The sequence below is a fragment of the Bombus pascuorum genome, chromosome 5, assembly GCF_905332965.1.
Source record: "Bombus pascuorum chromosome 5, iyBomPasc1.1, whole genome shotgun sequence".
Taxonomy (NCBI): domain Eukaryota; kingdom Metazoa; phylum Arthropoda; class Insecta; order Hymenoptera; family Apidae; genus Bombus; species Bombus pascuorum.
In genome coordinates this window covers 2,285,357-2,310,527 of record NC_083492.1, presented here as the reverse complement: position 1 = coordinate 2,310,527, position 25,171 = coordinate 2,285,357, and the positions used below count along the sequence as shown (strand labels likewise).

Here is a 25,171-nt window from a genome sequence, read left to right as displayed (position 1 = left end):
GGCTGTATTGGCTGCAGGCGTCCAGCAACGAGGGCAAAGGAGACTAATAAATGGGACGCGCAACATTCACTCCCGTTACATATTCTTGTATATTGTTCATCTTTCGAGAGAGAAGATTTAAATACATTGAACATCGTGTCGGTTTTTAAAATCTCTTTGCGGACCTTTGTTATCTACAGACGTATAGTAACTTCACTGTAGTGCTGACTATAATCGTTATTCCTGCGGATACGTATCTTCGATGATATATAAAATTAGGGTAAGACAAGTAACGCTATCATATTTTGGTAATGTAAAATATACTACTCATCTACTCAATAGTAAGTCGTTAACGTAAAAGAATATAATTGTACAGTAAACGCTTGACTCTTTTTCTTTTTTATTTTTGTTGTCGCTTCGGCAGATCAATAGATCGAAGATAACTCGCAGAACGCGACGGAAAATCGGCGAATCGGGAGTCAGAGAGGACGAAAATGTCCCGAAAGGTCGAGACGAAACTGTTGTACGGTTATCGTATCACGACGAAAAAAAGACGAAGATTCGACGATTCGCCAATTTAACGCTCACGCGGAGCGCGGACTCGTCGTACCCTTTTTTCCCTTCATCTCTTCTCTTTTTACTTTTTTTTCTTGGAAACTTCGGTAGCCTCTGTATTGCAAAGCGAGCCAGACCTATAGGATATCTATAGGAGCTACAGTCTATAGTGCAGGAATGCGTATGTATATTCGATACAGGCTCGCAGAGGCGTTCATATTTTTGTGCAGGATCAGGCGATGCCGAAAGGACACCGCCACCCTCGCTCGATCGCGCGTCAGATTTTCGACAGCCCCGTTGTTTAGTCCTAGACGATGCTGCAACGAGCTCTCTTCTCTCCATTGGGTGACAAGCGCGGACCTCGCCTCGCGTTTCTCTCCTTTTTTTCTTTGTCTGTCGTCAAACACAGCTGCTAGTAAACGCGTTACGACGGTGGATCTCTTAAGATTATTGCCAACTTTGTACAGTGTCGATAATAATAATGGTAATAACAATAATATCGCATTAAAGATGGAAACGAAATAACGATCTATCTCGTTCTGTTCTCGTTTAACAGAGAGAGAGAAAGAGAAGTGAATGCATCCGTGCTCGCTCGACGCAAATACGACTCATAGGCGGAAAAAACACCGTTCATTTATTTAATAAGTAATCCTTAATACAGGTCTCTTTTTGTCTTTTTCTTTTTCTATTTTTTTGCCTTTTCATCGTCCTTGTAATTCTCTCGCCTAATAGAAGTGTGTCTACGATAAAAAGTATTTCCATACCATTGTTCAACGTGCTAAATTCTTCAAAGTATCTCTTTCGTGCATCGGTTTCTCTCTCGCATGCACGCATACGCACTCTTTCGCTCAAACTTTTTTTTTTATCTTTTTAAACATCGTTCGTTCGTTCGTTTGTCAGTACATTCGTCCGATCGCACGTTGCTTCTCTTTCTAAACTTTTCCTCTCATTCTCTCTTTTCACATTCCTTTTTTCCCAACTTTCTTACTTTCTTACTTCTTTGCTTTCGTTCGTTCGTTCGTGCGCTCGCTCGTTCGCTCGTTCGTTCGCTCGTTCGCTCGCTCGCTCGTTCGTACGTACGTGCTTTCTACTCCTTCCTCTCCCACTCTCTCATTCCCTAATTAGTTTTCTCAATAATGTAAATTTATTATAATAATCTCACTTTGCCGCGTGGCAGTCAAGAGACACGACCACGTAACCTCTCTTATCGTTATGATTTAACACCAACACCCCAATCACGGTCGCTCTTTATTTTTGTTCGTTTGTTCTTTTGTCTGAAAACATTCGCAAACTTACGATTTACGCTCGAAAGTGGAATTGACACTCATAAGGTTATTGAAATAGTCTCTCGAAGAGTAATAATTGCACCGATGCGACACGACCAATGTACATTCTCGATACTTTGTCGTGTTCGAGGTTTCTAAAGCGTTCCCTCTGCTTCGTCACAATTCCCATTTAGCTGTCGTGTTTGCTTCCTGATTGGCTCACGCTTTAGCCCATCTGTCGGTCTTGTCTTTCGTTAGTTCGCGTTGCTAACGTTCATCGGATGCAAACGCGTTTCCCGTCTCGATCGCTTTATTTATTTATTTATTTATTGGAAAACAGAAACAACAACGTATAATAAAGATAGGAGGAAAGAAAAGGGATATAAATGAAAGAAAGACAGATAGACAGACAGATGGACAGACGGACAGTACCGTTGCGCGAATTAAGATCAAAGATTGATTCGCACTCGTGAAATCTCTCCTCGTGAACGAAAGGAAATCAACGAAGCCACAGGTAATATATATATAAATAAATATACATTATATATATATATATAACGTGTGAACGAGAAAGTTCCTCTTTCCTAGTTTTTTTTTTTTTTAGGCCAAAATACGTATTCTATGCGCATACCGACCGTCGAGATTACCGACGATACATACACTTATTACAAATTATACATATAAATCTATCGTGGCCGGGAAAACTTATTCGATGGTACGAAAGTAAATGTGATTCTTCAATTCCTATCGCGAGGATCGCTACACACGAGCGCGCACGCGTCTGAGAAAAACGCTAACGACAAGATGCGAGATTTAAAGCTAGTCGAACAAAAGGTGAACGACTTGTCTCCAAATCGCGAAGGCTGATATATACAAAAATGATGCGCACAGGGGAGAGTTTGCGACGATCCCTCGTCTCGGTGCGGATACGCGATACGCGACCGATCGCATTAAGGCCGATAACGTGTTCACGATTGTTCCTGTATATCGTAGATCGGCATCGAACCAACACCGAGAGAGGATCAACGATTATCGACCAATCGATCAACCGTGTTCGTCGAAGCAATCACCACGATCACTTGGTGCGCGCGATTCGATTCGATTTCAAAATGCGAAGCAACCAAGTTTGGAGGAGGGTGTCTGTCGAACAGATGGACCGCCGCCGCTTATCGTTCCCTTTCTTTCCACCGACAAAACACACATACGCGAAAGCGAAAGAAATTTTTCTTCTCGCGATCCTCCTCCACCTGCTTCTCCGCCGCCGACGACGACGACGACGACGACGGCGACGACGACGACGTTGACCGCGAGTGCGATCGCGACCACAACAACAAAATACCATCCGATCCGATTCGAACAACCAGGCATATCGATCGACTCGTCACAGAGGGATTTTCCGCGTTTTTTACTTATTCCTTAATCGTATTCAACGATTAAATAATAGATCGTGGCAACGTAGCTACCTAAACTAACAATCAGTATGCTTCTGTACAATGCAAAGTGATTTGAAATATCGTTAATTATCGTTATCATTATCATCATGATCGTGTCGTACGTTCCCCCTCCTTTCACCATGTATATTAGCCACGTTTTTATTATTATCGTAGCATCGTATCGCCGTCTTCATCGCATTATCGCATTCTACTTTTAATATCGTTGCTACAGCAACGTGGCCTGTGTGTAGCGTAACCATTTACCTCTGTTTCATCTCTTTCTTATATCATTCTGAAACATTAACCCATAATCTTTGAAACGCATGTACCTCAACGTTCATATAATATAATCAACAAAACATTAACACGAACGTCGCCCATTTCTTGCCCGAAAAGCAATTATCAGACGACAGTTTACACGAGCAACAGGCGTCGCGAATAATAAATTATCATCGTTAATATATTACTCTTTTCGACTGTGCCGACTACCTATTTATATATACATGTAATATGTTTTTATTTTTTCTGTGTGAACGCGTTAGCGCGGTTCGTGTAGGTGTGCGAGTACGTGTATGTGTGTGTGTGGGTGTGTGTGTGTATGTTACTGCATGGTTCGTGTCTCGCGCTCATAATCGTGAGCTACGGTATTACGCACGCATGCGCGCGCTTTTCGTGTGTGTATTCTCTCTGTCTGTATATACGTACGAGTGTTTTGTGTGTATATATATACATATATATACACATATAGCAATAAATATGTATACACTTTGTGTAGATACCATACATCGGTATGATCCAGATTTTATCGTCGACGATTGTATTAGCGTTAATTAGTTTCCCGTAACACCTATATCTTATTATTGCTGCAACTTTATAGATCTCCTCTTCTCTCCTCATCGCGTGTTCCTCGTCTCTGCGTCCATTTCCTTGCGTCCTTCAACAGCATCTTGTTCCTTGCGCTGTGTGACCGATCGCTTCAACAACGACGCACGCTTCTCGCGAGAAGCTCTTTTCGATTTTCAACCGATATTCGCTTCTCGACCGATCATTCGCGAAACAGAAATCCAACTAAATCGGACAAAGGACAATCGGAAACGAAATCGAAAGGAATGTTCCAGTCTTTGTCGTCGTAATAGTCCTGGTCGTAGTTGTAGTACCGTCGTTATTGTCGTTGAATCGGTCATTGGCCGATTATTTCGGAGTACTTGACAACGTACTCAATATCCACGAGCTGAACTGCAAAAACAAAACACCAGGCTCTCGTGCGTGTGCGCGCGTGTGTGTGTATGTGTTATGTGTAATCGAGAGAGAAAAGTCGCGAAACTCGGCAAAGATCGAAAGAGTTGCGACCTCTCGCGAAGGGAAGCAAAGCGATTACGCCGATCGGTCGATCGAACCCAATACCCTAATGGCGTTTCGTGCAACACGAAGTCAATGACGTTCCACTATTCGACTCGTCGTTCTCGATTAACCGGTCTGAACTTGCATCGACCAGTCGATGATGACGCCACGTCGAAAGCGAGAAACAAACTACTTAGGTGTATACGTATTTCGTCGAACGAAAGCTATCCTAACGTTGCGACGCGCTTGGAAATTCGTCCTTTGCGCTCTCGCGTGGTCTAGCTACATATACGGTTTTGTTTCTTTTCTTCTTTTTTTCTATGTAAACAGAGTTCTCTGTCTTTACCAATGATGCGTCTCGCCAAACTGTTCTTTGTCTCGCCGTTTCTTATCGTTCGGAGAATATGAGGGTTCTCTCGGTTCGTTTACTTACACGTCACCATCGTTGACGATTTTTATCTCGACGCGATATAGCAACTGGCACGGTTCGATCGAAGACAGTTGCGGCGATGTTAGAAGCAGCGAGAGAGGGAAGGCTCGTTAGAAATCTACACGCTTCGAATAGTACATGATATGTGGCGAGTGATCGGGTACGTGTGATGCGCGTCTCGAAAACTATCGCGCGACTATGCTCGAAAGCGTTCGAAACATTCGAGAGGTCCGTAAAGAACTAATTTCCAAGCTCGGTTAAAAATCACAGTCAAAAGAATGCACTTCGGTAGGTAGTCGGTTTAATTGGACACGGCTACCAGAGCCGGCGCACCACGCCGAAAATGGCGTGAAAAACGAGAGGGTTACTCGGTAGCCTCGCGCGACGCCTCGCGTTACAGAAAAACTCCATTGGGTGTTAGGCTTGGCTCGGAACGAGATACATCGATACGACCTATTCTCGCAGGCGGTCACCCGCGAGAGCACCGCTTATTTTCTTTCCGCTCGTACCTACGTACGTAGGGCCCGGTAGCCTCGAGTAAAATCGATCGCGTACGAGCGAAAGTAAACGACGTTCGTCGCTCGACTCCGACGTAACATCACGCGTGTCATCCTCGTCTCGTTGATTGTCGGCCGTGCAACGACCAATAATCGCGATAGGCACCGTGATCGTTCAAGAGAGATCGACGAAGGACTCGCTTCGCCGCTCGCTCGTTGACGTTCCGACACGAATTTTGCCGCTTCGATACGTCGTCGAACAACAAGGTCGCTTCGTCGCTATACGTCGTCCGTGCCTTTTAATCGTTTCTCGCGTGTACGCGTTTCTGGCTGTCGGTATTTCCTATTTGCTATTTGCTACTCGCTACTTGCTATTTACCGCAATTGAGAAATGACCGATCGCGTACGGAAGGAGAGGTTGGAAAAAGGGGTAAAGACGAGGTTGAGATCTAGCGAAAACCGAGCCTACCAAGACAGATCACTGTGGCGCTGTTAATAAGTTTTACGCTCGATGATAGAAAGTGGAACGAAGCGAGGCTAGCGACGAAACTATCCGCGCATCGAGTCTGTCGATGGAAGCGCGTGAAAACGGAAAGAAACTAAGGAGGACGGCGATTCGGTCAACGATGGCGAAGCTAAGGCGACAAACGACGATCGCGCAAACAAACAACGACGACGGCGATTCTTCGTTCTATCAGCTATCGCTTTCCTCGTTTCCGTTCTCGTTCTTAATTCGTGTCTACGTCCTTTCTTTGCTCCTCTTCCTCTTCTTTCCTCCTTCCTGATGACGAAGAAGTTGGACGCGTTTACGTTAACGCGTAAGCGTAACAGAAGGCAAAATACAGCGACGATCCGTAGGACGAGGAGCGGCACGCGCGGACAAAAGGCCTGTCGACAACATCGCGATCGAGCCAGTGTTGTTGCTGTTGCCGTTGACAATGGCGAAGTTCCAGTCGACGACGATCGTGCGACTTGGAACGGCCGAGGTGTCCAATGTTGTTTCGGGCCGATTTGTCTGGACTCGAACGTTGCCGACGTTTCGCCGTGACGAACGCGACGGCAACTTCTTCGGATTTGTCTGCAAAAGAAGAAAACAAAAGACGATCAATGGAAAACGCGTGTCGTTCTCGCCGATGTCGTTCGTATACGTGGACCAAAAGATTGAATGGACGGTACCTGGGTGCGGCGTTTACAGCCCAAAATATCCACCGATGGTGGTAGTCAGAACGACGGCGAGTATAGCAAGGCAGACCATGATCATGATCTTCTTCTGCGCTCGGCATCAATGCATCGACAAAAACATAATGATCGATTATCAACACGGTACGCAATTTAGCGGTTCGTTCCTATCGTAACTACTTTGATCTCCTCGGTGGTATATGCTACACGCCACGTTGCATCACGCCTCCCTTCTTTCTTCTCTTTACGCGTACACAACACCCACGCAAACATCGTATTCGATCTTCTTTTTAAATCGCACGTGTTTCGCATGCCTCTCTGCGTGTGTCACTGACCACTTGCTGGCAAACTGTTCGTGTGCTCTTGATCCTCCCAAATCTCGCCGGATCGTCCGATCGTGTCGCATCAAACGAATCCTAGATTCGCGCGTTCGCTTCTCTCTTTTCGTTTTTTTTTTTTTTTTTTATTTTGCTCTCTTTTCGCATCGCTGCATAGACACGATACGCGTTCAGATACGAGAAAATCGTAAATTTCTGGTTAACGAGATTATCCGCCCTAAATATCGTCGTTACATGTACCTCTTTCGTACCAATCGCCTACTTATTTTAGGATCGTGCGAAATTAACTGGAAATTCGTTTCGCGCGATTGGGACCGATCGTCGTCTGGTTTCATCATCCACCTTCGTGTACCTTCGTGTACCTTCGACGAGCCACGGCTACGCGTGCTACGCGATCACTTTTATACGCGACAAGGTACGTAGCTGGAAATACACAAATTTCATAATAATTCTGGACACGGTTACGAGAAAATCGGGGAAGACGTTTAAAACGGCGTCGCACACGAGCGCGCACTTAGCATCGACCGCGTACGCGATTCTCGAGCAAACGAATCGAATACGAGGAGAACTCGTGCGAGTATTTCTAAATCGTCGACAGCGTCCGGCGTGTTCGCTTTCGAAACGTACGACGCGTATACGCGAAAACGCCGCAGCTGTTGCTAGTTCGCGACCTTTTTCTGCGAGGTGGCTGGGTGTGTGTGTGTGCCCTGCCATTCAACGAAAACATTGCCTTTCCTCTTTTTTGTCTTTTTTTTTTACTTTTCTTTCATGGTCCACTTTCGTGTTCGCTTTCGTACCGCTTCACTGAAATCCTCGTATCGTCGATCTATCTTCTTACAACGCATATACCAGAATGATTATGAGAATGATGATCGCTATTGTCAGGCAAATTACGATGAACATCAATTTCTGCGAACAAAATACAACATTGCTGTCACTCGATGAACGCACAAAGCGCATCCAAGAACAGAGCCGCGAAAGAAAATTCTCGGTTGAGAAATTGGAGCTCGGGCCAATGCTCGAGAAGCCGATACGATCGCCACAGAGGACGTGCGACCAACTCGCTAAACGACGAGGAAGAATCGCGAGAGTTCGATTCCAGGCAATCGAATCGCCGACTCACTGTCGCCCTCTTTTCTCTCGAGCTATCGCAGTGGCTCTACTCTGCTTTAGAATCTCGCGCGCACCGATTCTACGATGTTACGAGAGATGGCGCGAAAGGGCACAAGGACGAGTCGGCGATCAGAGTGCGAATAGAAAAGATTGGCGCGTTAGTGAGACGAGCGATTGTGGGTTAATGAGGGTTATTGCGTTACGAACAACAAACAAGTTTCGTTTTTAGGTGTTAGAGACCAGAGCCAAGGGAAACAAGAGCTCGGAGGAAAATAGCGAAGCTGGTTCCACTTGCCAAGAACGAGGCGCCTGCGTTCGCGCGTTAGAAAGAATCTGCTACGACAACAACGTTTAGAAACGCGGCAAATCCGAAATCCTCCGGCGAATTCCGAAATCATCGTCATCTATTTCTTTATACGTAATTACGTGCGTCGCTGACCAACCACTCCGTTTACCACTAGTATGATATTCTCTAGCTGCGCTTCTTTGTCTCTTCGCTTGTTCCCCTCGCGCGCCTATCATCGTCGCTGTTCGATCGTTCGTAACGATCTCGGCGCTCTTCCTCTGTTCTTGGCGTCGTATCGAAGCGTCGGTCAAGCGTCGCACACGCGTTCCGACATCCCGAGTATCGCATCGTGTCCCGTTACCCAATTCCTAGCGCGCGTTTCTCGAATTCTTTAGCTCGGAACGCTTCCTATTATTATGGCGATTAATATCACGACCGATATTAAGACGCAGATTACGATGAAGATCATTTTCTGTGGACAGAAAAAAAAAAAAAGATACGATTCGTGTGAGAAACCGGCGAAACAGCGACGAAAGAATCCGTCGAAGCGCGGGCAAAGTGCAGAAATCACCAGAGGAGTAGGGAAACGTTGCGCCGTGTCGTTTCCACGGTTCGATGAGAAAGCGGCAGACGCATCGGTTCTTGCACACTTAACAAGGAAAACACGTAGGAGAAGAAGACAGGCAAGGCAAGCAAGACAGAGATCGATATCGAGATCGCGACCGATAATATTGGACGAAAGAAGAGATTATTAAGGTTTGAGTCGAGAGGAAGGGAAAACGTAAAGAGAGGAGAAAAAATAGGTGAAACACGCGTTTCCGCGCGAACTGTTGCGTCAGCTTTGATTCTAAAAATGGAAGTTTGCGACTGTTCGCAAGCAAGAAGAGAAGCGGCCGATGACGTACCTTTACGTTGCACATGCTGTTGATACGTTTATCTACGCCGGCGTCAGCTTTGCACTCGAACGTATTGCACGACACACGACATACGACATACGACATCGAAAAGTCGAACAAAAGCAAAGCGAAAGAGAGAGAACGTATGTAAATAGAGAAAGAAACTCGTACACGACACACGATCCGTTGCCATCGCTTTCAAAAAGGAATTCGCAAACCAAGTGAGCGATTAACGCGTACGATGATCCGTGTCGCGAGGCAAAAACTGAACGAGTGGCTTCGGATGTCGACAAAAAGAGTCGTCGTTGTCGTCATCGTCGGAGAAATACGGATACGACCGAGGAGAAAGAAGAAAGGAGAAACAGTGGTATAGGAAGGCAAGAAAGAAAGAGAGAGAACGAAGAAATCGCGAGATATCGAGAGAAAGATATGCGTCGACTGGTTGCTGTCGTCTCGTGTTTTGGCCACGAAATCCTCGGGGCCTCTTCCCCTCGCGTTCCTCCTATAACGAAGTAGGAACAACTATCGATGATCGCCGCTGGATAATTATCGCTCCTATCGATCGGTTTTTCTATCGAAAGCGATCCGGCGGCGATCAACCGTTATCGATTCGATTCGTTTACCTTACGAGCTTTGCTTCGATACTCCTCGGCCTTGATCAGCTCCTCCCAGGCTTGGCCAACGTGGTCGCCGGTTTGATCCACGAGGTATTCAATGCGGTCCACTAACTCACCCTGACGTGCCGTACCAGGGATAGGACGGATGGAAACGAACAACGGAAAAAGATGGCGCGGATCGAAGGATGGGGATCGGGACCTCGGGAACGAGATCGAACGGGACGAAAAGGAATCGCAACGGTAACCGGTGGATCGCCTCCAACAAGGATGTACCCAAAGTTAATCGTTATGCTTCGTCGCACGCGTGTTCATGTGCGTTTACACGTATACGTACACGAACGTAATCGGATTCGACGACGAGCGTACGTATACGCATAAGCAGCGTGCACGGATAGAGGTAAACACACCATGAGCGAAGCCACACACCGCGGTACACCATATACCGCACACGTCGCAGCGTATCGGCAGCGCCATCACCCCGCGGTTTCGGAAACAGTCGCGACGCCAGCCCAAACAATGGTTCGCGCGCGACAACGTAAAACGCGTGTACACGTTGTGTTTTCACATATGACCAGGTGTACACGCGCGTGTACGCACAAATCCAATCGTGAGTAAGAGTTAGACGGTTAGAGAGCACAGATTAGTACGTGGGATTTTAGTAGTACAAATAAGAGCCACATTTAGCACACTCATTTTCAGTAGGACAGAGCGACACAAGTAGAGAGACACAGAGGCACGCACACACACATATATATATATACGCGCGCGTACATAGAAAAAGTAGAAAAAACAATCAAAGTGGGTAAAGGACGCGTAATACATACATCGTAATACATATATGCACATCGAACGTAAGAACGCACATAGGTGTAAGTATACACGCGAGCGTCGTTTCGATTGTACAAAATGTGGTAACGGAAACGACAGAGAAAGCGTCGTCGTTATTTGATGTCGTGTCATAGTAGTAGCAGTAGTAGCAGTAATAGTAGTAATAATGGTAAGAGTAGTAATAGTAGTAATAGTAGTGGTAGTAGTAATAGTAAGCATACGCGTATAGGCGCACCAGATAAACCAAAAAGCGTAAAAGGTTTCACATAGTAGCGTAAAAATGTACAGGATGAAAGAGAACCGCGAATACATGGATGAACGCGATGAAGTAAGAGGGGATAGGTAGAGTAAGGGACAAAGGTTAAGAGAGTCGTCGTGAATGATAGAGAGGGGGCAGGCAGAGGATCAAAGGAGAAAACAAAAAGTGACCAATTAGACGCGAACGAAAGATCGATGGTTTGAGATCTGGGGAGGACTCACCCGTCGAGCTTTGCTTTGATACTTGAGCGCTTTTTTGGTGTCCTGCGTAGCCGTCTGCACGTAGTCCACCGCGTGTTCCACGTGGTATTCTATGCGATCTATCATCTCGCCCTAAAGTAGGTGCGTGGCGCGAATCCACACAGCGTAACAGGGGAAGAGAGAGAGCGATGTTAGTTGTATAGTCGGTTAAAAGCCGAGTAACGATTAAGATCAAGATTTTTCTCATGCACCGCTACACACGGAACAGGGAAAACGACGAGAAAGAAAAAGAGAGAGAACCATAACCACGACGATAATAAAAAATATGAAGTCGAGTCGAGCTCGAGTTGTCCAAAACTTGCTAATTACATTTCTCTGCTTGATAAAAAAAAAAAAGAAAAGATAAAAGATTTGACGTTATCGTCGTGTTAATATCGATAATATCGTTATTACTGTTATTCATTTAGTTGCTCGCTGGTATAGCATGCATCTTTAATTTACCAACAACGGCCATTGACCTATTCTTCCTCGTTAACCGTCGCGGTCAAGAAAACTCGCGAGGAAGCTCTGTCAATGGCCGCCGCGTTACAGAACTCGACAAACACCAAAAACGAGATCAAAGCGAATAGCCGATGTGTTTCGCAAAGAAGAAGCTGGCCGCGAAAGAGAAGTTACATGGTTCGCGCTACGCCCCTCTTAAAATTCATCCTTTTCTCCGTCTCCCGAGTATTTCCGTGTGCTTCGTTAAACTTTGCCACCCGTATGTTATACTTACCTCTAACGCAAACGAATAAGATTTTAAATAACAAAACGACGGTAAATATAAAAATCTCGGTATCGCGTGAGCGTATCGAAGAAACTTAACGAACGATCGAAATAAACAAACGTAGCGGTGACGTGCAGAAGTAGCAGCTGACAAAAGTACTATGCAAATACCGAGACTCTCTATTTCTACGCTCACAGACTATCCCACGAGAAGATAAGAGGAAACATTTTTCAAAAAAAAAAAATGGATGCAATATAACAACGAATAACCGAAAAGACAAACTGTGGAAAGCAAAGTCGGAGGGTGAATTGGGGGACGATTAAACAACTACGACGTTACGTCGCGGACCTTACCTGACTTTCTACCAACATCGCCATGTCCATGAACATATCGTGAAGTTCCCTGATCGAATTTTCTAGTTTAATGATGTCGGCATGACGCGCCTCGATATCGGCGAGCGTCTGTTTCGCTTGTTGCGTTTCCATGATAATCTGCGAGAAACGCGTCTCGATACAGCACCATGTTTTCGATCCATGTAGAAACGAAGAAACGAAACGCTTACCCCCTGCGTGAACACCGCCGGATTTCCTTGTTCCAGCATTTCCTCCAGTTCCTCGTTGGTGGTCGTCCTACCGGCTAAAAGTAGAAACCGATGGTCGTTTAAACTCTAACGTAAGGCGTAACACGCGCTCAACTACATGCTCTTATACGATATACGGATACAAGCAATGATCCTCGCTTACTGATTTCCAGCTGTCGTTGTATCCTTCCCTTACACCGTTCTCTGTAATCGGTTTGCGTTCGATTGTACTCCGTCATTACTTCGACGAACTTCCTCGAAAGCGTCGAATGCTGTGTCTTGCGTATCCTCAAATCCGCCGAAGATTTGTTCGTGTGCTCTTCTTGCTCGATATTTTGTTCTATCACTGTTCACATGGGAAACATAATATCAAAACAGAGCCGGCTAGCGGACACAGTCCAAACTAAATATATACAACATGCTTGTCTTCTCAAAACGCGACTACTTTTTATTTATAGCGAGCAGAGATGCCCGTGGCTTTCACCAATACCTCCGCGTGCAATCTGCCCGTGAAGATTTACACGCGCGTTCATTCAAGCCGAAAACGATGTTGGGGCGTGCAGAGACAAAAGTCACGCGTGCCTCTGTTAACACTATAAATACACCCCCAAATCGGGGCACGACATGGTCAAGAATCAAACGTTCGATCGGCTATTCGCAACGCACGGTCAATTTAACTACGGCCATCGTACGTATATAGTTATAGACATACTTTTAGAGTAAATCTTGCAATTGGACGAATTAACGTTATTCGGTATTCGTATAAAGACTTGCATTTACTGTGTCACGCATTTATCTAGGATCTGGCTCTTACCCTTCAACTTAGCTCTGACTTTATTGGCCGTTTTCTTGATATCGGACATCAGGTCTTCCAATTCCATTTTAACCTCTGCAATGAAAGAAGAAGAACTTGATTCATTCTGTTATCTACCTATTTTACTATCGCTTAACCACGTTTCTCGATACATCCCTTTCCATGAATTCACAAGCAACTCGTCAACGGCCCATAATTCTTCTTTCGTAAAAGAACCACTCGAGATACCTCGAGGGTATTGAAACCAGATAATCTACATTTTTTTCAAGCTCTCTCGTGGCCTGAGTTTCGGTTACGTTTACGCTCGGAGTTAATTGCCTGAACGAGAGAACACGACAGATGGCGACTCCTTAGGACCCGAAACGGGGTAAAGCAAAAATGCAACGACACGATTCCACTCGATCGGTATTTCCTGCTGTCATCGGCAAAGTCTTTTCCACCTGACCCGGTTGTCACCGGATACTCCTTGTAACCCCTTTCTCATCCCTGTTCGTCATTCATCGACAGGGTTGCCCGATCAATTCCACCAACCACGCGGAACCGTATCGCCAATTATCGCGCGTTTATTAAAACGTACCATATCCGTCGTACGCTACCCATGTCGTGTCGCGTACGTTCTATACATACGTAACACATGCACCTACGTGGTCTACGTATCTATCTATATATTGGAGATGAAAGGACATCTTTTGGAATTTTTGGGAAGATCCCCAATACTTTAACCTAGACTTTTTATTATAGTTGTACTTGAATGAAACTTAGAAGTAGTTGTTTATGATTTAATCCGATTATGTTTGCCCGAGATTTATGACAGTAGACTTAGACTCGAAGTGACACAACTGGTCGCTAAACGTAGCCACGGTCACGGGATGAACGTTTCTACCTAACAGAGGTATGGAGTAATTGTATAGCTCTCCTTAAAAATATCAAATCAAGGACAAATCAAGCCACGTGTGGTTTTGCCTCGGAGTATCAATATCGTAGAACACACACATATTGTATTTATCATCAAATTCCGCGCAGAAACAATGTTGCCGCTACGTGGAACCGTCTAACAGAGGCGATTGGAATTTTATCGGTACCCCCTCGACCAATATAATATAAATGAAGGCGATCGTAAGGAGAGGAGAGTTTCATCATACGCAGTCGCATGCGATCTCATCAGTGAGTTACACATCGTCTTTACGACGAGTTAATACCGAGTGTCCTAGCGAACATTCTTTGATTCGAGGGGTACAGAGAGGTACAGAGAAAAGCATATAAGTGCAGTTCCACTTGGACTGAGTTAGTTACTTGAGTTCTACTTATACTGTGGACAAGTAAGTTGAGTTCGACTTAGACTTTGGAAGAAAGCGCATTTGCTATCCCGTTAACCGTGAATTCGTTATCGAACTTAAGATCATTATCATTGGCATCTCGAGTATCTAATCACCGCGGTTACTTGTCCAATTCTGTAATAATCATATTTGTACCAGTAAATATCATCTCTATTGTATAACAACAATGGCTAATCCAAATGAAGGTTCGTTACACGCCTAACTCCAACCTAACCCCAATGAGAACTCGACATATATATAAGTACCTACTAATACTAGTTAAAAAGGAGGCTCGAGCCTAGAGACGCGGTCGAACGACGCACGGAGAAGAAAGGAAAACATTTCGACCGATCGAGATTTCCAAGATCGTATCTCCGATCGAATTTGAATTCGACATTGAATTGGATTCCGCTAGTATAATCGCCGGCTGTGCACGCGTTCTCATAGGTGACGCGACGAGCGCGCGCATTCTCCTGCGTCGAGGGTGCTCGATGGAATTGGGTTAATACGGGGTGGAAACGTGCCAGACCTACTTCCAAAGCCTCTCGAGAACTCGGCACGCCCGGGAGACACGGGACGCTCGAATTCGATCGAATGGCGCGCGCGTTTCCTGTTCCAGAAAAATTTCCTCTTTTCCTCTTCCCTTTCTTGCCTCCTTTCTTTCCTCTCGAAGAACCAAACGACGAACGCCACGCGATATCGATCTCTCGAACGCTTCCGATTTCGGCAAGCTCGTGCGTGACCCGGCATTCTCGTCCGCGATTTATCAAACACGTTTCCATATGGAACGCACGCTTCCGCTACGAATTGTACATATCGAGCGTAACGAGCAGCACAGCGAATGATAAAATCGAACTACCCTTCGTCAACCAGCATTCAGCGACCTATTTATTCCAACGAATCCGTTCTATCGAGATACGCGACAGACGATCTTCGATACGACAACCTTTCGATAACAAGCGCTTCTCGCGATCGTGGCACGCCGCTCGTGTAACCGACAGCTAGAAAATCGACTCGATGCTATCTAAACCCAATCTAAATCGCGTTTTAATCGCATTCGCGTTCCTTCGGCAAACGAAGCCATCTGACTGTTTTAGGACGGTGCAGACGCTGTGTTTCGTATCTCTACGACCGTGATCAAGCATCGTACGAGCACGTGGGAAGAAATAGATCGATAGCGATAGCGACGATGAGAAAACCGTTGTCGGTTTCGTTTTTCGTTTTGAAACGAGATACGCGTTTGAACGAGGAGCAAGAGAGCTCGATCGATCTTTTCGCTAGAACGCTTCCAAGTCAGCCGATGTCAGACGTAAAAGTAAGTACGTGTGTGCAGTGTGCACTCGTGGTGCATCGATCGGGACGTCCTCTCCAGTTTCTCGCGACGAACAACGTCACTCGACTTGGTCGTTCACGGTGTTCATCTCCGTTCTTCGTGAATTATCGCGCGCGCACATTCGCGTCTCTATCCTTCGGTTCTCCTCCTGGCCTCGTTGTTCTGGCTATTTCTCCGATGCTTCGACTCCTAACCTACAGTTATAAAATAGCTCGCGTACACTGGACAAATCGTTCCAACGATCGATAGAGATTTTTTCGCATATATCAAGCGGTCTACCGAAATCGAAGATCAGTTTTCCGCTGCTCGGTGTATCGATGTAGCAGCTCGTTTTATATTCGAAAATTATAATAATACAAGGAAACACGAATCGCATTCTCACTCTGTCGATTATATCCATCCTCGGACGTAGGAGAACATAATCCTGCTATTTATATCGCTTCCTATATACGATACATATGTAGATCCGAAGAGAGATCTGCCGGCAAGCATTCCAGTTGGAACAATGGAATCGAACTGATCGGTTTGTCGAATAACCGGAACGCCGGTAATGGAGCATCGTTAAAGATTAGTAAAACAAGAAAAACTACTATAAGCAACGAATCTGTAATTATGAGTGCCAAGTGGACAGTTACGATAGCAAGGAGGGTAAGACCAATCGTATTGGACGCTTCTAACGATCTTTGTCGTTCTATCGTTCCGTTCTTTTTCCCTGTCGTCTTTCCTTTCCTGCTTCGCTGGCTTTCTTTATTACCCGTCCAATTTTGTTCCTTTTCTCGTCTAACCACCATTTCCGAAAGACTGGACGAACGACGTAAAAATCCTTCGCGTTCGACTCGTACACGTTTTTCCATACTCGCTGCAACGCAGCTATTTTCTGCGTATTGTTTATCAGCCGGAAGCAAATAGATTTGATCCTACGGAAAATGGGCCGTCTGCGTTCTACAAACAGCGATTAAACGTATCCAACGATGGAACAATTTTGATTTGGATCTCTCGCACAATGGTTTGCGCGATCGATACACGAGACGGATAAGAATAAGGAGAGACCGTTGGAACTCACTTTCGTCGGTTTGTGGTGCCGATAAGATGGCACTATGTTTTTTCTTCACATCCTCTACGTTCGTCTGGATCCTGTCTATCATTTCGCGGATCTCCTCCACCTATGGAAAAATTAGAAGAAGTTAAACCACGTAGCGGTGTCGATAAAAATCGAAGAAGATACAGAAACGAAGGAAAGAAAACAAATAGAAAAAGAGAGAAATGGGGAAGAATACATTGAAAAATATGAACTATCGATCGTGAGTTATACGACGAGAAAGAAGAACGGAAAATAATCCAGCAAGGAAGGAAAAGTATGCGATGGATAGTGAACTCGTTTGAATAATATATAGTTTTCACAGGCATCGTATTACGAAGCTAAATCCACAGAAATTAAAGAGTAAATCGGTTAGTAGCTGCTTCTTCGTAACATACGTGAGTAGTAAAACGTTTAACATCGGTCGATAAGATTGTTGAAACGTTGTAGGGCAGCGCTCGTCCAGTAGGAGAAAAGGTAGATTTAACTGAATTTATTTTCGAAACGATAAATGGCGACATGTGGTTGATACGTCGTTTCTACGGTAACGATTCACGCCGATGTTTCACCTTTATTAAAATTGTCTCTTCCCACGCGCTGTAGAATAAAAAAGATCGGATACCGAAACAAGCGGTCAGAGTTAATACGAGCCCACGCAAATAGCAATGAACGCAAATGTCAAGGATCCTATTTACACTGATTTCCTACATCGAATTGCCGGTAATGCGTAGGTGCGTGGTATCGAGTCGCGTTGAATTCCCATTTTCCGTATTTTTCCATTTTACGTTTCCCAAACAATGTTTGTTCCGGTGTGATGATTCGCATCGAATATCGACGTACGCCACCCTTTATTATTACCTACGTGAACTCCAATAAGAAAAGTTAGACTATAAAAGATCTGTAGCGACTAGTTGCACGAACAAAACAGGAATTTGTCATGCAAACGGCTAGCAAGCACGATTTATCGGCGAAGCTATTTTTAAAGCTATTTTTGAGAAAGCCATTAACTTCCAATAAACAACTTTCCTTGGTTGCGTGATCTCGCTGAAATATTTTACGGCGCCCTTAATAGCAAATCGTTGGTGTCATAAACATCGAGTCCGAAACTATTTAACACTTTACCGATCGATAGCGATTCAGCAGCATACACACGTCCGACCGGCATCTCAGGCGCAGATTCTCCTTGGTACCAGCTCTGTTTCTGTTTAGACTCTCCAATACCATTCTTTTTGTTCATCGCGAACGGTACGTTTTTCAAATTGGTATAAAACTGTGGCAGTTTACAAAGTAACGCGACTGACGCAAATGAGCGAGGTACCTTAGTACTAAATAGCAAATTACTGCTCAAATGAGAAAGATTGTCGGCGACAAGAAGCCGATTAACAAGCTATCAGTCGGTAAATGTCGGTGACAAAGAACCGATTAACCGATTATCGGTCGGTAAAGTGTTAATTTTGCAAAAAGAGTTCGCTACGCGACGCCGGTCCACACGGTTGATCGAGTCGCGACCTTCGGGCTCCAAGAAAATCCCCTTACGTCTACCAACTTCCCCTAACAACACTAACCCTCTCCAAAACGCATACAAAATTTACGAACTTCTCCGCGAACAGGAAACAACTGATAGCGCTGAGGTGCAGCTTCCGACGAGTACGGAACGTACACGCGTCAAAAATGAACCACTGCAAAACTAAACTCTGTGATTGAATCGAACACGCATCCAACCATCCCTTCAGATCCATATATGTATATTCCACGTTTGAACAAAAGTCTCGTCGATTTGATGTAACAAATAATTATATTCTTTGATCATCGTTCTCACTCATTTTCACGTTCGTATTTTTTGCTATTTGCCATGAGATATGCTGTAAGTGATTCTATTGGGTTGGCAACTAAGTGATTGCGGATGTTGTCATTAGCTGGTAATGACAACGTCCACAATCACTTAGTTTCCAATGCAATATAAAACATATTCGCATTTTGCTATCATATCCAATTTATCTTCAATTTTTTCGATAGAATTTAAATTTAAAAAAGAATAATAATTGTTAGATATAATTGACTGTACTACGTTCATTATTTCGCATAATCGAACCAAATTTCTAAATTTGTATCCTTGCATGATTATAAAATTCTGATCGATTAATCGTTTTCTTGATACTTTAGATTAATTGTCGCGTTTCCTATGAAACCAGTACGTGTCCTAACACTTATGAACGGGGGTGTACGAGTAACGCGACCCAACGAGAAAATCGCACAGTGAATAACATACCGACAGAATGGATGCGAAAACAGGGGTTGAAATATTTGATACATTTTGTACGCGATAGGTGACGCGATATGGCCATTCGGCTCGGAGTCGTCTCGACCTAATTCTCCAATATCGAGACGAAACCATCCGAACAGAAATTTTCTTGCGTTTCGGTATCGACGTGAGCTCGTTTGTCGACGACTGGTCGCATCTCCTTTGTAACTGCGTTCCCCCGTTCATCGACGAATCAATGGAACCGCGTCAAATAGAAATGCCGATCGTTCGTCGCCTTCCTGCGCTTACGATACGTAAACCACTTTTCATACGCATACCGTAGTTGATAAATTTCGTTCCATCGCTTATTGCGATTCCGTCGAAATAAACACGTGAACGCGACAACTATACTTCGATCTCTTGCATTCTGATCTCCGAGTCCGACGACGAATTCGTCAATTGTTTTAACTGGTAAAGTTACGTACAGATCGTTTTCGTATCAATGCGAAAACTCGACCGTTGTTGGCGACTTTGAAAAAAATAATTCCATCCAGTCGCTCAACAGACGGAATCCGATCGTCTAGACATGGAATCGATAGATTCGATCATAGCCGATCTTAACATTTACGTGAACTTTCGATCTGTCGTTTAATCGCCCTTGATCGCGTACGTATAATACGCTGCTATGTGTTGTCTCGCGGTTGTGTGAAATAATTCGAAAAAGAGACAGAAGAGGGGGATAAGGGGCGGGGCAAATAGATAAGATCTGTCGGAGAATAAATCGAGGAAACGAGAAAGAAAGAAAAAGGGAAGAAAACATGTTTCTTGGCGATGAGATACCATGCTGGGAAATAGAGTTTCTCTCGAAACGAGACTTAACGTCCGCAGTTGTACAGATTGTATACTTACCTCCGCGAAAAATTCGGTCATAAAATCATCTGGCCCGCCAACGTTGACGGAAACATCGTCCGCCACGTCATCGTCGTCCGACTGGGCCTGAAACAAATCAACAAAGTATTCGTTAATAGTCGATTTGGTTTTTGCACTGGCGTGTATCGACTGCGCCATCAACGTCTATCATCCAGTCAGCATCTTTCGGATTACGTTGTTTTCAATTCGTGTACATGCTAGCGATCGATCGGTTGGTACATATTTCAGCCACTTATTCGCCAAATCGGTTGACACTTTACCGACCGCTAGCGGTTCAACAGCATACGCACGTCCGACCGGCATCTCAGGCGCAGATTCTCCCTGGCCGTCGGCTCTGTTTCGGTTTAGACTCTCCGATACCATTCTTTTCGTTCATCGCGAACGGTAAGTTTTTCAAATTGGTATAAAACTGTGGCAGCTTACAAAGCAACGCGACTGACGCAACTGAGCAAGGTACCTTAGTACTAAATAACAAATTACTGTTCAAATAATAAGAAGGATTGCCGGCGACAAAAAACCGATTAATAGACTATCAGTCGGTAAGCGTGGGTGACAAAAACCGATTTATCAGTCGGTAAAGTGTTAACTGCAGGAAATAGAAAGTAGACCAAGTCGATGAAATTATAAAAGACTAGGTGGAATTTAATTTAGCCATTCTAGATTCTCCGACGTTTGTAATAAAGATCGATATGGTAAATGGTATTCGAGAAACATTTGTAGGAGGTGTTTTCCGACCGTCGGTCGAGCAAGTCGTAAAGACGCAATCGTGAAGTGAAAACCAAGCTGCATTAATCCGATTTGAGTCGCATCTACGCTCATCGTTCGCTTCCTCAACCGTTCGGATGGCAGAGGTGTTTGAAAAAACAGGGTAGAAAAATCATAATCGATTAGAAAGAGAAACAAGCGGTGCAATAAATCTCATCATGTTTGTTATTTTATGAAATACACCTATACAATTATATACGCGTACTATTAGTTTATAAATATTTCAAAATCTGTTCAATAAAAATTATTGAGAAGATGACAATAAAGTACAAAATACCATCAGTCGTCTGTAGCGTTCAAATATACTGGGACTTTTCGACACAAAATCTAAACAGCGCGATCGCGCTGCTTGCGACTCAAACGGTTAAGCAGAATCGTATAATAAGATATAGTCTGTGTCCATTTGGAGGAAATGTACCTTCCAACGGTGAAGGAATTATATAAATCGATCGAATAGTTTCTGAGATTACCTCGGGCATACACATATACCTACGTAGAGGCTTTCTCTATTTACGATATTACTATAGATAAGTATCAGTCGACTGCTTTAGCACAAAGATCTGCAAAATTTCCAAAAATGGAATTAAACATTTTGAACTGTGAACGGCTCATTTTCTAAAGACCGATTCCCCGAATGTAAAGTGAACGTGATGTCAACCAACGACAAGTTGCCGAAAAACAGTTCGTGGCGTGTAGATTCCCGCCGGCAAATTAGCATCGAAGACACGATCACGAGAAAGGACGTGAAAGACCAGTCACATCGATACTGCTGTATTTTACTCGCGACCGATACGATACTCATTATTCCGTTCCGATTAACAAATTGTTATATGTGCCGCATTTCGTATCGAATAATACGATACCTTTACTCCACTAACAAACTGAACGTCCGATAATTATATCGTCAGTCCAATACGATCGATACTCGCAAAGCTTCGTTGTATTTTCAAACACGTGCCAAACAATGTCTACATACGAATCAAACGGAAAATCTCGTCCGTACTAGTTCTCGTTACACACTCTATATCTCATCCTCGTTCAAACCATCGAACAGGTCTAACGCTACTTTAACTGTCTGCGATCGGCATATTTTTCTACCACCACTACCGAAGCAATAAATATTTACAATTTGAAAATAAATTTTGAATGCCGCCATTATGGCGACATCCGACTTTGATGAGAAATTTTAAAATGCCGGCACAGTGGCGACATCCGACTATAAAGGGTTAATCGTCTCTACGCGAATATATTTTTATATTCCAGCTATTGTACGTTTTCATCGATCTCTCCTCCTTAACTCTTTGTTCGTACCTCCTTCATTTATCTACAGCTAACTAATAAACGCAGACCTGGCAAAATTTGTCACGAGACATAATTCACTGAATTTCAAATTCCTTAAATGCAACTAATAAAATATAAAACTATCGATATTGTCATATTCTGATAAATGTGTTAAGTATGTAATTAATGTGAATCTAATTGTTTAAACTACGGTATCAGATAGAGATATTAAAATAGAAATTACAAACAAATTTTAAATCTTGTAAAAAGAAGTTTGCATAATGTATTTATGTATAATATTTACAATATTACTATAATATGGGTTCCTATTATAATTCTCACATTTCGCCCTCCGTCCATGAAAGATTTCTATATCCGCCACTGTTTCGAAGTCCTACTCGAGATTATATCAAGATGTCGAGATTATTGCACGATACATTATATAAAACACGAAAACGAAAAAGTAGGCCGTCCTTTCTCGATTCTTTCTTTTCGAAACTCTAATAAACTCTGATTTTTGGATAATACCTAACTATCCCCAACAAGTTCTACTGCTATTGCTCTTATCATACGGCATAACCTATACAGACGCAACAAACACACATCCGTGTCATCCCTTTTTAATAAATATTACGATATACATACATCTTATTTGCTTCTTATTTTTTTATGCGACTTTTCACTTTGACTACCATTTTCAGTTGTATCAAAAAATAAAGAGAACTCAATTAGAAGTCGAGCGTACGATTCGCCGATTTCCAAGCGTTTCGATCGTGAACGCATTCTCGTACGAAAATCCAGGCCGTTGAAGAAGAAAGAATTAGAACACAACGCAATGTCTAACTCAGCTAGGCACGCTAAACAAACTACACATATACTATCTACGTAACGCGACAAACGATCGAGAAATAATTTTGAACACGAGTGATTTGTCCCTTGCACGGTATCGAACAATACGCACGACAACCGCACATAATTAACATCTCAAAAAAAAAGACAGATAACAAAGCAAGTTGATTTTCACGATTGGTCGGAATATATGTAAAGGAGGGGGAAGAGTGTGGGGATAAGAGGGATTGTTCGTAGAGCAATTGTTTATCGTAATTAGAAACCACTGATTTCTTTCTTTCTAAAGTCAAACGAAAGAAGAAAAATAGGAAAACGATCGCCGAATGGGCTCAGGTACGCCCAAATACATATGTAGCAGGTTCTCGTGAGTATTAGTCGGCGCCTCTGAGTCATCGACACCGACACCTCTATTCCTACGTACGATCGGTCACCTCCCAATGAAACTATAAAAATACTCGTCAATACCCGGAACATTGTATATTGTATCACAGTATTCGAACGTCATCCGGAAGAATGAATCTTCCATTTGAAAGTGACTGCCTGAATGTACTTGTACCGGCATCGAGAACTCTGTCATCGTTATGAAATAAACGATGACGAAAAACATATATTGGCAAACACCTGTCAGTCACAGGAGGCATTGGTCTCTCTCTTTCTCTCCCTCTTTTCTGAACTCTCACGCTCGCTCACTCGCTCGCTCTCGCTCTCTGTTCAACTACCGAATGGTTGACAGTCAAGTAGACATCTCGGAAACGCCTTCTTTCCATTTTACCAGTAAACGAGCATCGATTCGTTTGATGATTGGTGTTTTTAAAGGAAATATTTGATTTCGTCGAATGAAACGACGATGTACTATATTACACGTATAAATACATATATATGTGTGTATATATATATATTATATATATATACATATATATATTATAAGTGCATATATATCGCGAGAGAATATCGTTTCTTGGAACGTCACAAAATACGAACGATGCAGAGAGTCAGAGTAACAGAATTACAAACAGACACTAACAAAACTGAGATTTGCAGGAGTAAGAGAGAGAGAGAGCACGCATGAATTAGAGAAAACTAGAGAGAAAACCACAGAAAAAAGGAAGGTAGAAGGAAGGAAAAAGTAGACGGGCAAGTTATCGTCGACCGTTCGGTGATTCGACTCGATTTCGAAAAAAGTATAGCTAGTTTTTGAAAACTCACCGCAACGAGGGCTGCTAATCTATCCTTAGTCATGGCGAGGGTGGCAAAGTGTTGCGAGTCAGCGGGTGTACGGAACGATGAGACTAGTGACTAATCCCATTCACGATTTTATCCATGTACTATGAGCACGACCACTAAAAACTAAAGGAAACGGACGCACTAGCGGCGAGAGACACGATCGTAAAATCGATACACTCGCGAACTCGGCTGCTTCTGCAGTGCCGTCCGTTCTGTTGCGCATGCGCCGCTGACGTCAACTATACTCAGGACCGAATCTAGACCTCAATGTAGCCCCACCTTCGTCATTTTCCCCCTCTACTTCCTTTACCATTTATTTACCCTAAGAATTTTGCTTTCCATACTGATCTATATTTCCATTAAATATACAGCCTCCAATGTAAAATTCAGAACTTCTTCGATTTCTTCTTCCTCCAATTTATCGATATATGTTTGAATCTGTCGCCCTCATACGTGAATATTCTTCGAACTCTGTAATACTCTGTTTCGTTAAATGAAACAAAAAAAGCGAGTGAATCTCCGTTATCAAAGCAAACATAAAAATATCAGACACTTTGATACGACAAACGCGAATTTTACGATCTACGTTTTAATGTATTGCATATTTCTATCAAAACGGAAGTAAGAAAACGGAAACGAAAGAAAACCATTGGGAAAAAGATGGAAAGTTAAAGTGCAGTTAGTGTGCACTCAAATTTAACCGCCTAACGTGCGCCAATGCATCCTTCCACGTATACGCATACGTATACGTATTAATTCTCCCGTTAAAAACTGAAA

General features: G+C 43.6%; 1 protein-coding gene across 5 annotated transcripts; it reads right to left on the bottom strand.

The window, feature by feature from the left end:
* Positions 1-65: 65 nt before the first annotated feature.
* Positions 66-24,641, bottom strand: LOC132907584 (syntaxin-1A). 5 transcript variants are annotated; one of them, XR_009658215.1, is made up of 10 exons: positions 24,377-24,641; positions 20,255-20,341; positions 17,089-17,188; positions 13,377-13,451; positions 12,726-12,908; positions 12,545-12,618; positions 12,336-12,473; positions 9,936-10,046; positions 6,677-7,926; positions 66-6,578 (listed from the first exon to the last, which is right to left on the bottom strand). XR_009658215.1 is itself a non-coding variant. In XM_060960828.1 (10 exons), exons 1-9 carry the CDS (start codon positions 24,407-24,409, stop codon positions 6,690-6,692), a joined length of 882 nt encoding a protein of 293 aa, XP_060816811.1. In that variant the 5' UTR covers positions 24,410-24,638; the 3' UTR covers positions 66-6,578; positions 6,677-6,689. The 5 variants fall into 5 exon arrangements, 2 of the variants coding, with proteins under 2 accessions (XP_060816811.1, XP_060816812.1); XR_009658214.1 differs by lacking the exon at positions 9,936-10,046 and adding an exon at positions 11,238-11,348 and having other exon boundaries at positions 24,377-24,639; XM_060960828.1 differs by lacking the exon at positions 9,936-10,046 and adding an exon at positions 11,238-11,348 and having other exon boundaries at positions 6,677-6,770; positions 24,377-24,638.
* Between the last annotated feature and the right edge of the window lie 530 nt (positions 24,642-25,171).

What these genes read in the sequence shown, in the direction of transcription:
- LOC132907584 (XM_060960829.1), bottom strand. Translation starts at nt 24,409, where the DNA reads ATGACTAAGGATAGATTAGCAGCCCTCGTTGCG. An exon ending in GATTAGCAGCCCTCGTTGCG is followed by an intron (nt 20,342 to 24,376) that starts GTGAGTTTTCAA and finishes GATTTGTTTCAG; the next exon opens with GCCCAGTCGGACGACGATGA. An exon ending in AGTCAGAGCTAAGTTGAAGG is followed by an intron (nt 12,909 to 13,376) that starts GTAAGAGCCAGA and finishes CCATGTGAACAG; the next exon opens with TGATAGAACAAAATATCGAG.